The 13,093-nt window shown below is 40.2% G+C and overlaps 1 protein-coding gene across 1 annotated transcript in view; it reads right to left on the bottom strand.

The window, feature by feature from the left end:
- The window catches only part of DIAPH3 (diaphanous related formin 3), a gene marked incomplete at both ends in the record, with an annotated part of 231,898 nt that overhangs the window by 116,724 nt on the left and 102,081 nt on the right, over nt 1-13,093 (bottom strand). Inside the window, one exon of the mRNA XM_084266148.1 lies at nt 8,617-8,718. Coding sequence (XP_084122274.1) covers nt 8,617-8,718 — 102 coding nt within the window. The remainder of the gene's footprint in view (nt 1-8,616; nt 8,719-13,093) is intronic.

The following is a 13,093-nucleotide window of genomic DNA, read 5'->3' as shown; positions in this document are numbered from 1 at the left end:
TGATAGAGGGCACATCCTGACACATTATTTCTTGATCTTGAATTAGGAACCCTGACTCAGTTTCTTGCAAATCCAAAATTTTTCCTAAAGGATATTCAGGACAGAAGAGATGGGAGTGTTCTGTAAGTAACACAAGGACACCTATCAGTTGCCTCCTACCTGCACACAGGTAGCCTTCTCATGTTTTATGGATGACAGTGCACTGATGTACAATGCATAAACTCCTGGTACTGTTTCTGATAGCATTATGTTCAAGAAAGATGGACCAGCGAGGCCAGTCTGCAGATCTTAGAAATGGGGGCATTCCTCTTGAATACTCTAGAAGTGACCTGTCTTATTGATCCTATAAAGTAGGATTTTTACACTTTATAGGGACAAAAATGTATTTGGGTCAGTGCTTAGGGACTCTTTAGTTTTGGGCTAAATGCTGGCTTTGCTAACAACTCTGCTTTTGAAGAAGGGCAGAAGGACTGATAAAGTGCATGCTTTGATAAAAAGTATCCTTGAAGAAGAGATGAAAGGCTGATAAAGAGGAAACATCCATCCCCAGCAGGTGCCAGAGAGGCCTGGAGTCAACAAAAACTGAGGGAAAGGTAAAGCTGGCAGGGGGACATTGTGACCACCCACCCAATTCAAGGACTATGCAAATAACACCCCTCCCAATCCACCTTCAAGGAGCATGCATACTAATTTGAATATGTTTGACCAATAGTAGATGATACAGTAATTACTAACCAATTAGTGTAAATTTAAGTGGGTTTTTCTAGTCCTATAACAAGATAAAAATGTTATAGATTATGTGTGCTGGTGTGCTAGCTTTGTGGAACTACCTCCTAGCACCCATCTCTGTTCAGACAGGGAACACATCAAACATCTCTGCTATGGGTGCATACTGGCGTCCTGCATACTGGATAATGATCCCACTTCTGGGACATTATGAAATACACCCCGTTAACCAATGGTAACTGCAACACAACTGTCAAAACAAGCTGTCTCCATGCTGAAATTCACAGATAGGTAATGTACTACTATAAAAAGAGGTTTGGTTGGGTTTTTTTTTGTCTTACCCAAAAAATACAATTAGATTTACTGACATCTTGATCAGAATGAAATGCAGAGACAGCTTTTGTTTCCCCCAGTTGAATTCAGAAAATGGTATTCTACTAAAAAGGAATCATCCAAGAGTGGGAGTGACAATTACCCAAATTATTTTACTTTTAGCAGACATAACAAAAGTCAGAAAAGCTATTTTCATTGAAAGGTAGATATGGAGCCCAGGCCGCTATACTGAGAAGCTTTCCTCATGGGAAAGCAAGTCAAGAGTTTAATACAGTAAAACTCCTCTACAAAACCTCTAATTCGGCCAGATAGAAAAAAAAAAAAGTTATATATATATATATACACAACACAAGTAAAGGGAAAAGTCACTGAGGAATTTAAAATAGAACAATATAGTATCAAACCTAATGGTGAGAAGTTTCTAAAAGTAAAACAGAACCAGCTGTATTCCAGAGGGAAAAATCAGTTTAGCTCTAAAGTCAATGCCTCATCTTCTGCCTGGCTACTACCAGGAACTCATCTCCTAATGGAAAGTAAGTCTACACTATTGCATTGAGCCTGACAGCATACAAGCCATGAAGATACAGCCAGATGATTAAGGTCTGGATGGAAATGTCTGAAAACCACGACAGCACCCTTAGTACTTTCATTCAGGTTGAACTATCATAACAACTCCAACATAAAAGGGGAGTTTGATGCTATGTAATTATTTAAGCAATACACAGTGGTAAAACCCCACAACAGCAGCTGATTCTGATGTCTTTCATGTGACAGACATGACCCATTTCAAAAAGAGCTCAGATCTCTAGCACATTCATATTTAGTGCAATCTTCTCTACTGACGCAACAAGGTGTCCATGTTAATTTCCTAAGCAGGAAGGAACCTGTCTATGATGATGACAGTACTGGTAAGGAAAAAAACATGCCACTACAGATGTTCTGAAGTCCTGTCAATAGATGATTCAGTAATGACTGTGTAATTTTTATCCGTACAGTTATTGAGTGTGTTTGGAACCACAGATGGTCTGTGGCAAAACAGTCTGAGATGAAGTGTCTGCTGTGGAAGACAGTTTACCTACCTTGTAGAAAGCTCCTCAGTTCTACATGATGATCACAAGGAAAGTAAATCCTATAGCACCCTGGCTCCATAGGAGCTCCACTGAGCTCTAAAGTCTGAAGCTGGAACACGTGAAGTATCTGTAGCTATTTCAAGCCTCAGGTACCTAAGAGGTATTGGCTAGCCTCAAGATCTTTCTAGCACAGCTGAACACTAGCCAGTCACTTAGGTACCTCACTTAATTTAGATGGCTAAATTCTAAGAAAAACATGAAGCTGCTGAGAGTCAAGATGGCAGGATCATGTACGATAATGGTCCTTACTCAGAATGGGAGAGTTTTTCTTAAGATTTTCAAATCACCACATGAGTTTTGGAGGACTGTTTACATTTCTAGAGGAGTAAAAGCATCAAATCATATTCAGGACAGTTCCAGGACAGATTCCCAGGACCTGGGAGTCCTGGTGGACACGTTAACTAAACCTGGGCCAGCAGTGTGTCCTTGAGGCTGAGACGGCCAATGGTATTCTTGGGTCCATTAAGAAGAGCATGGCCAGCAGGTCGAGGGAGGTTATCCTCTCTGTCTAGTCTGCCCTAGTGAGACCATATCTGGAGCACTGTGTCCAGTTCTGGGCTTCCCAGTTCAGAAAAACAAGAAAGTACTAGACAGAGTCCAGTGGAGGTCTACAGAGATGATCTGGGGACTGGAACATCTCTAATGAGGAAAGGCTGAGAGAGAGCTGGGTCTGTTTAGCCTGGAGAAGACAAGACAGAGGGGATCTCATCGTCACTTATAAATATCAAATATCAAGAGGATGGGGCTATCTTGAATCACCAGTTCTCATCTGCCAAGGTTCTGGTGGAGAACAGGGGGCTGCAGGGGTGGCTTCTGGAAGAAGCAGGTAGAAGCTTCCCCTAGGCTTGACAGAGTAGACACCAGCTGGGCTCAAGGATGCACTCGCTGCTGACCGAGGCCGAGCCCACCAACGACAGTCATAGCATCTCTGAGAGAGAAATAAAAATGCAAGCAGACGCTTTTTGCCACCAGAAAAGGGAATGAGAAGGTATAAAAAACTGCAGACACCAAGGCTAGTGAGGGGAGAAGGGAGAAGGTGCCCCAGATGCCGGAGAGAAAGATTCCTCTGCAGCCCATGGAGAAGACCATGGTGGATCAGGTCTTTCCTCTGCAGCCTGTGAAGATGATGGGGAGTTAGAGACCCCACCTGAAGCCTGGGGAGAGACCCCACACTGGAGTGGGTGGAGACATGGAAGATGCTGTAACCCATGTTGGAGCAAGCTCCTAGCAGGACCTGCATCCCGTGGAGAGAGAGAGAGAAGCCCATGCCAGAGGAGGTTTGCTGGGGAGGAGTTGTGACTCCATGGGGGACCAGGCTGGAGCAGTCTGGGCCTGTAGACTGGCACCCCAGGGAAGGGATCCATGCTGGGGCAGCTGGTTAAGAGTTGAAGCCGCTTGGGAAAGAACTCACACTGCAGAAGTTTGTGGAGGACTGTCTCCCATGGGTGAGACCCCACGCTGGAACAGTGGAAGAGTGTGAGGAACCCCGCTTGTCCCCCTTCCTGCTAAGAAGGAAAACAACTCATGAGGATCTTATTGAAACTCACATCCTCATCACCCCCTCTGTCACCTCAGGGGGGAAGAAAGGAAAGAAATCATGAATAAAGTTAAGTCTGCTAAGAAGGGAAGGGTGAGGGAGAGGTGATTTAAGATCTGGTTGTACATCTCATTCTCTGGTTTCGGTCTACGTTTGTGTGTGTACTGTAATAAATTAGATGCTTTGGGGTTTTTTCTTTCTAGTCTGTGCTGAGCCTGTTTTGCCCATGACACTAATTGTGGAATGATCTCTCCCTGTCCTTATTTCAATTCCTAAGCCTCTCAATATATATTTTCTCCTCTGTCCAGCTGAAAAGGGGAGTGATAGAGTGGCTTTGGTGGGCATCTGGCTTCCAGCTACAGTCAAACCACCACAGGGCCAGACTCTTTTCAGTGGTGCCCAGTGACAGGACAAAGGGCAATGGACACAAACTAGAACACAGGAGGTTCTGTCTAAACACAAGAAAAAAAAAATCTTTGCTCTGACGGTGACAGAGCACTGGAACAAGCTGTCCAGAGAGGATGCAGAGTCTCCTCCTCTAGAGATATTCAAAACCTGCCTGGACACAACCTGCTCTAGGTGAATCTGCTTTAGCAGGAGGCTTGGCCTAGATGATCTCCAGTGATCCCTTCTGCCCCCTACACCGTTCTGTGATTCTTGAGATTTTTAGAGGAATCTGCAAAGTGACTGGCTGGAAGTAAAAGATGAGGACTCTTCACAGCAGCAACCTTATTGATCTGAAGTTGTAGGTATCTGCAAAGAAGAAAACTGACAGATGTACCTTGTGTGTGTGTGTGTGTGTGTGTGTGTGTGTGTATTAAGAGAAACATTAACCACTTCCAGACATCAGAATTAATATTAGACAACAATAAGACACATTCTTTTAACCTATTCTTTAGATCACCTATCCAAAAAGTTTTACTGGAACTGAACAGGTGTAAGACTGAGACCTGAATCTTTTATGGGAACATGCCTCCATGATCCATTATCACAACCTTTCACTGATACAGACGAAATAAGACAATCCAATGCAATCCAATGCAATCCAATGCAATCCAATGGCAACTGCAAACACTCAGAGATCAGTGCAGATTACAATGGCCACTTTCAGAGATGTTTCTGGAGCCTCGTTCTCTGCCCTATCCAGGTAAAAGGTTTGAAAAACACCAACATTATAGGAGTTAAGGATGTTCTCCCTCTAAAGAACATAAGTAACTTGATTGCATTTTGCTATACAGATTTTTTAACTGACACAGATGGCATATAGTAGATAGTCAATCTTTGGCAACACTCCTGGAAAGGCTGGAATTGCTAATAGAGAAGACTAACAAGACAGAGAAGCAGATACATATGACTGCTAGAAGACAACAGAAGAAGGTAAGATTTACAGACAGAAATTAACACAATCAAAATGCCTCCTACCTCACAGCACAGGCCCACCCCATCACCTCAGGACTTTAAAAACCCTGAAATGTCCTTGGCTATGGCTACGGCTGTGCACCTCTGTACACCTCTGCAGATATAGTGATAGTATGACATTGTATAGACAATGGTGAAAAATACTAATATGTTCTGAGTTTTCCTCAGTGAGGACATACAGGTGAAACCATCAGCTGAATATGGAATTGATCATTTTAAGTGTCTGCTGAATTATTTAAGACAAACTAGCCTTCATCAGGCCTCACTCTAATCTTCAATTTACTCTAGTGAAATCTTTTCCTTTGGTACGAACTCATTAAAAACACATCCATCAACGAAGAAGCTGTGAAGCCACGTGAGGATTGCTTGCCAAATTCTATTTGGGTTAGCTATCAGTGTATTTCACAAGGTCTGGGCATTAATTACTTCTGAAACAATATTTCATAATTCTCTCAACTTTGAGTAAATAGAAGTGATCAAGGAAAAATCTGTTTCTTTGTTTTCACTCCTGGACAACATGAGAACATATTTCCAAATATCTCAGGGTTTAAGAAAAGAAATTAATCAGGAGCTATCACATAAGGCTCTTGAAACACTATTCTCAGGTATGAGACTGCAGGTACAGTTGCTTACATCTGAGGTCAAATGCCAAAAGATATTGCTTAAAATGTAAATTATGCCTACATATCTGAAATACTTAAAATGTGTATTTATCATTCCTGTTTTCTTAAAACATATTTACTCTACAAATAAAAAGGAGGGATGTCTGCCAACAAGTTCTTTTTTAAGTGCATGTTTCTTGCTGACCAGATTTGTAGAAGCGAGTAATGAGAGTTGAACATCATGTTTCTCAGTGGCACGTCCTGTCTGCAGGACAGGCATTCACAAAACCCCTTTTCACGCTGACTACACCATCAGGTCAGTGTCATCTCTTCCTCCTGTACCACTGTTTAGTAGAAATATTAACGCTGGTACAAATAGAAACGCATGCATGAAAGCAACAGAAGACAGAGCTGCACAAATGTCAACAGAATGAGCTGTATTTCTTCCCAGTACACCATTCCCAGCAGGCTGCAATGTCGAATTAAACACGAGTCAACAGTGTGCCCTGGCAGTCAAAAGGGCTACCCTGTCCTGGGGTGCATCAAGCACAGCACAGCTAGCCACTCAAGGGAGGTGACTGTCTCACTCTACACTGCACTAGTGCAGCCTCACCTTGACCACTGTGTGGAGGTCTGGGTAGCTCGATAGAACGAGGACATCAAAATACTGGAGTGTGTCCAGAGCAGGGTGAACAAGACAGTAAAAGGTCTCAAGGGAAAGAGGAGCTGCGAAGGTCACTTGTCCTGTTCAGTTTTGGAGAAGGCTGAGGGAGGACTTCATCACAGTCTACCACTTCCTCAAGTGGAGCAGTGGAGGGAAAGGTGCTGATCTGGTAACAAGCAACAGGATGTGAGGAAATGAAATGAAGCTTCATCAGGGGAAGTTCAGATTGGACAGTAGGTAAAGGTTCTTCACTGAGAGGGTGATGAGTCACTGGAACTGACTCCCCAGGGAAATGGTCATGGCATGAAGCCTGTCAGAGTTCAAAGAATGTCTGGACACTGGTCTTAAGTCAAAAGGTTTAGTTCAGGGTAGACCTGTGAGGAACAGGAAGTTGGACTCAATCAACTTTATGGATCCATTCCAAATCAAGATATTCTGTGATCATTCCTTATTTCAGCAACCCACTAGGAAACTGAAGCATTTATTTTAAACATAGATTCCACACAAGGGACAAGAAACCCAAACAAAACAGTGGGCAACAACCTGCCCAAGATTTACAAGAAGCTGAATGTAAAGATATCCTCAAGGCAACTGATGACTTCTAATCATCTAAAAGATCTGTACAAAAAGCTTGGTACCACCAATCAAGAACCACCACATAAGGTGTTCAAAGATTCCCTTATCCTCTGTGCTGCTCATCAGCACTCCTGGCCAGACTGCTTGGACATGCACATGTTGGTGTTCAGAAGAACGTGGGTACGCCAGTACAAGTCATACACAAGAATTCAATTTATAACAGACTGAGCAGGTAAAACTTTATATCAAGGTTTTCAGTAAAAATCACTTTTCCTCCTCCATAAAATTCCACACCAATAGGGTTTTTTTACTCTTTTTTCCACGCAAGTCTGAAATTTAAAAGCTTTTGGTTACTGTAAACTCCTCTTTTGCATTTATTCTTCAACTTAGAAGAAAGTTCTGAAAGTTTGATTTCAACAAGCAAGCAATAAGATGCCCTTATAAGTTGCTTCATGACCCTTACAATTTTAATATCTCAGGGAAAAAAAACCTCAGATTCAGATCTAATTAATACAAATGAACAGTAATAGAAGATAATCTTTAGTACTTGAATATTTTACATTCAAAAAACACTGAACAAATGTTGACTCACACAGATCTATTATGGCTTTATTAAAAGCAATTATATTGAACACTTTCCAACAGCCTCTCAAATATGAATGTATTATTTCTTTTCTCACACTATATTTCTTAAAAGGCTCTAACCTTGCTTGCCTAAAATTAATATCACTATATTATCAGATCACATTCTTAATTATGCTATATTTCAGCAAGCCACCTCCATTACTTCTTTTTCCTCTTATTTTCAAAAAGTCCTACACAACCATAACTCATAATAGCATTTAACTTGGATTTCCTATTTATGTACAACATGATCTGTCATTAAAAAGTGTTCATAAGAGTTCTTGTTGAAAAACTACTCAACAAGCCATGTTCCCCAATAAACCAAGTAATTTAGAACCTTTCAGCTTCTGCTTTCTTAACGTACCTACAGTTTTATTTTATTTTGTCATCCTGAAGTTATTTTGCTGTACAGTTGACTTGCACCTCCATGGTCCAAATCCCTTGCTTTTCCCTGTTCTTTATACTTAAGATTACCTATGGTGGATCTCATTCTCTTGAGAGAAACTTAGAAGATCAAAACAAATATTACTTTTCCAACATTATAATCATTTTCACTTGTCAGCCAAATGGGGACTTTAAATGGCCTAAACAAGATATATGAAAAGCAGGGCTGTTCCCAGGTGAGTTAACAGTGGACTTATGCCAGAACACTGTCAATGCCTACAGTACAAAGGAAGAACATACTCTAACAGAGTGGAATGGAAGCAATGTCTGATGTCAGCTTAGCTCACCTAGCCAGAGGAAGGCCTTACTGTTCCTGGAATGCTGCACAACATAAGAGAATTATACTAATAGGGAAAAAAAAAACCAACACCAAAAAACCCCACAACAAACCAACCAAACACATTGCTTAAACAACTACGCATGGTCATGTTGCACGGTCATCGATATTCAAGATGGACATCATGCCATGTCAACCTAGACAAAACCATTCAAGTCAAAAGGAAGCTGTTATTTCAGGAAAGGACCAAAAAAAGAAAAAAGAAATCAAAAAAACAAACTCACCACGACTCCAAACTGCTCTGGTTCAGATAAATTATTGTACTCACTCTTGAATTTCGACAACGCATTTAATTGTTCTTGTTCAGGAAGATGTTTTATTAAATTCTGTCAAGAAAAACAAAATAGGTTTTAAAAACCTCATGTTCTGTGTTGGTTGTATTATTGTAGGCAAATGGTATCACCCATGCATAATTACCACACACTCCAAAGACAAAACTCCTCCCTGAAGACAGCAGAATGCAAACAGGCAGCACACAATATAACTGAGGGTGTAAAAAGCAAGTGACTCAATACTGCTAGCTAACATATTTTGCTGATTCTACAAACATTCCTGTAGTCTGTTTTAAACATTACTTTTAAAGGAAGGACGTGCTTGATCGGCACTATGCAAGTAGAAAACTAAGGAGCAAATAGAACATGATTTTTAAGGTTAGTATGTCCAACTAAAGGATGGCCAGAGTTATTAATGCTAGGCAAAAAGTAGTTTGAAAATGGATAATTTGTTTTTTAGTATTTCAAAGCAAAAGCTTAAACTTGTTACACACTGCTTAGACTGCTTCAGCTGAATGCAGGGGTTCATATAGGGAGCTTGGAAACTTACACAACTGAATGCCTTGTGAACACTGGTAAGGGAATCTAACTATGCCCCCCTTCATCTGACCATCAGAAGAATTCCAGCTTCACAGAGCTTACTGAACAATGAGACACTTTCATTTATGTGTAGAAACCTACATTTAGGCACCTGAATCCCACTGTAATTACCATTAGCTAGGTTGACTAAAACTGGCCATTCTGAGATTCCGCAGGCAGACAGCTTCTAAAATATTTAATTATGGTATCTAATTTGAGTCAGTAGCTCAGTTCTGTCCCTTCCCAAGAAAACAGCTATAACTACTAGACTTTATTTCTTAGCTTATGACTTGTGTTCCCAGTTACACAGGGGCTAAGCTTCCATCATAGTAAGAAAACGAGAGCGATTGTGTTCTTTCTCAAAACACTCCCTGGTCTATTGGTAAGATCACTCTTCTGAACTGAAATAAGGATTCAATCCTTCTAACACTAAATCAGGCCAAGCAAACACAGCTGTCCCACTACCTACTACCATGTTTACAGAAAGGATCAGAAAGACTAACTAGCATTTCCATTTTTGACACAAAAGGCAGACATTCAGTAAAGTCAAAATTGCTTTTATTACTCAGCAAGTAAGTAGCTTTGGTGATATACAATAAAAAAAAATATTTTATTTAAGTTAGCGAACAGGATCTCCATTTGAAAGTCTTAAGAAAAAAAAAACCAACCTAATTTTATCAAGAAAAGATCCTAATTTCTTCTTTTAAAGGAAGTTCAGCCAGTGAGGATATAAAGATTATCTTTCTGAGGCCAGAGAGATAAAAAGTCATAGCTATGCTTTGCTGTACATACTTCCCTAATTTAAGAGGAAAGAATTCAACTCTTTAACAAGAACCCCCAAAATATCTCTAAACTGAAAAGTCAACTCAATAGCCCTACACTGTCTTCAGAACCTGTATGGACTAGTTCAAAGGTATTTATACAAGTTACAATAGCACACTTGGGCTGCAGTATAGACATTCCTCTTGTTAAAGAGCCAAATTCTAAATTTGTAACTAAAGTGTTAGAAGTTTTTTAAAGCAGCTTGGATATTTTGTGTAATACTACTTTTAACTTTTTATAATTCTACCTCTTAGCTTTTGTAACAACTGTCGTTTTATAGCAGTTTAGCATTTATCAAACCTAAAAAAAACTAGACAGTACTGTATCACTGTTGTGGGTTTTGGTTGGGTGTTTTAAATGTAAAAATAGTTAGTATTTTAAGATTTGATTCTAAGGACTACAGTATTTTTTTTTTCACAATATTTTATCGTATCCAAAGTAAGGACTCAAGTAGTTTATCAAGAAATTAAATCAGCAAGAAAAACTAGATTATCAAGCAACGGTCTACATAAACCAAAGGAAGAGTAAATGAGATTTAAAGAGTAGACTGCTTCAATAGAGTGGCCATGCTCAAGTAAGTATTTTGGTTAAAAAAAGGAAACTATTAAAAATGCATGAATGTTCATGCTTAAAATAATAATGTGAACATAAATGGAGCTTGATTGGGACATGGTCAGACATTGTCAGCATGAAGAATTTATGTCAGCAGTCAAATATATCCTTACCATTATTACATTTGGAAAAAAAGGGCAAAGGGTGTAAAGACACATTTTAAACTACAAATTCATAAAGCACTCATTATTGTCTTCATATACAACATCTATATAACTACTTCTAAATATAATTCTTTAATCCTTGCTGACACAAGAATGTTATTTTTGATGCTAAAATAATTTTTGCAGAAAAAACTGACCACAAAACTTCTAAAAAAGAGAAGCAGTCAAGTGCTGTATGAATGTTTTCAATATTGAGCATCAGGGGGAAAAAAAAGGAGCAGCTGATATCAAAGCTGCTTTATGGTGTTCAGATAAAGCTTTTGAACTTGTAGAGATGAAACATGTTTTGAATATCAAACAAAGAATAAGCAGGACAAAGAATTTTGACTAAGTCACAAGAAACAGTCCAATAATTAGTCATTGACTATTTGGATAAAAACATGACTTTTGGAGATTTTACTTCTTTCAGGACTAAATTTCTAACTGGAGAAAGTGAGAGAAGATGAGAGAAAAAGAGGAAGAGGGATGATGGGAGAGAGAGAAGGGAAGGACACATTTTAGTTCTTTAAGCATAACAAGAGCGGTACTAAGGACAAATCATAGAATCATAGAATCATAGAATGGTCTGGGTTGGAAGGGACCCCAAGGATCATAGAGCTCCAACCCCCCTGCCACAGGCAAGGACACCAACCTCCAGGCCTGGAGGTTTTCAGGCCTGAAATTTCCAACTTCACAAACTGTGATATTAGGATACACAGAACAATACTTAAAGCTAGACAGAAAAAAAATAAGGCAAGAAATTTCTAGAAAGCAGTAGTACTATAATATCTAGGGGTTTTGACATTGTTTTATTTCTCATCGCTCTACTCTGTTTTACTTGGGTAATTAACTAGATTGATTTTCATGAGTTGAGTGTGTTTTGTCCATGATGATTATTGCTGAATGACCCCTCCCTGTCTTTATCTTGACCGGCAAGTCTTTCATTATATCTTCTCTGTCCAGCTGAGGAGGGGAGTGAGTGATAGTGATTTTTGTGGGACAGAGTTAATTTTCTTTCTAGTAGCTGGTGTAGTGGTGTATTTGGAATTTAGGATGAGAATCATGTTGGTAACACACTGATGGCTTTATTGGTTACAAGTAGTCAGGGACTTTACAGCTTCTCACACCGGTCTGCTAACAAGACACAGCCAGGACAGCTGATCCAAACAGGTCAGATATTTCATACCATAAAACATCATGTTCCATTTCTAACTGGGGGTGGGCTGAGGGGCAGGGCTAAGGGCCTGCTGTGGGTCTGGTACAGCCTTGACTTTTGGGCAATGGCTGAATATCTGCCTACCTATAGGAAGGGGTGAATTAATTCCTTGGTTTGCTTTGCTTGCACATGTGGGCTGAGAGGCTGGGCAGTTTGCAGGGGTCTTGTGTAGCAACAACTTCAGGTGGAAAGAAATTGGGCTGTTCATCACTTGTGTATATTATTTATTATTATTCCTTTTTTCGGTGTGTCCTATTAAACTGGTTTTATCTCAACCTAAGAGTTCTCTCACTTTCACTCTTCTGATTCTTTCCCCCATCCTGCCAGGGGAGAGTGAGCAAGTGGCTGCATGATGCTTAATTGCTGTCCAGGACTAAACCACGACAGGGGGTGCCTGGCTTCCAGCCAGGGCGATCCCAACACGCAATGGAATAAATAGAATATCATATTCTGTTAGAATACATACCAAAGAAAAATCCCAGTTTAGGTGTTGCCAACATAAATGTCAAAACCAGAGAGCATAAATTCAACTGTCTCAATAAAAATCAACCAGCTTCACTGTTGTGGATTTTGGCTGGGGTAGAGTTTTTTCTTCGCAGTAGCTAGTACAGAGCTATGTTTTGGATTTGTAGTGAAAACAGTGCAGATAACACAGGGAAGTTTTAGCTGTTGCTGAGCAGTACTTACACAGAGCCAAGGCCTTTTCTTTTCTCACACTGCCCCTTCCAGAGAATAGTCTGGGGGTGCACAAGAAGGTGTGAGGGGACACAGCCAGGACAGCTGACCTCAACTGACCAAAGGGATATTGCATACCATATGATCTCATGCTCAGAAATATAAAGCCGGGGAAAGAAGGAAGAAAGGGGACATTCAGAGTGATGGCATTTGTCTTCCCAAATAACACACATGATGGAGCCCTGCTTTCCTTGAGATGGCTGAACACCTACCTGCCCATGGGAAGTGGTGAATGAATTTCTTGGTTTGCTTTTCTTGCATGTGCAGCTTTTGCTTTACCTGTTAAACTGTATCTACCTCAATCCATGACTTTTCTCACATT

Source organism: Gallinula chloropus, assembly GCF_964237585.1.
Source record: "Gallinula chloropus genome assembly, chromosome: 1".
NCBI classification, from domain to species: Eukaryota; Metazoa; Chordata; class Aves; order Gruiformes; family Rallidae; genus Gallinula; species Gallinula chloropus.
The sequence above is the reverse complement of the archived record's forward strand: the minus strand, read 5'-3'. Positions and strand labels throughout refer to the sequence as shown.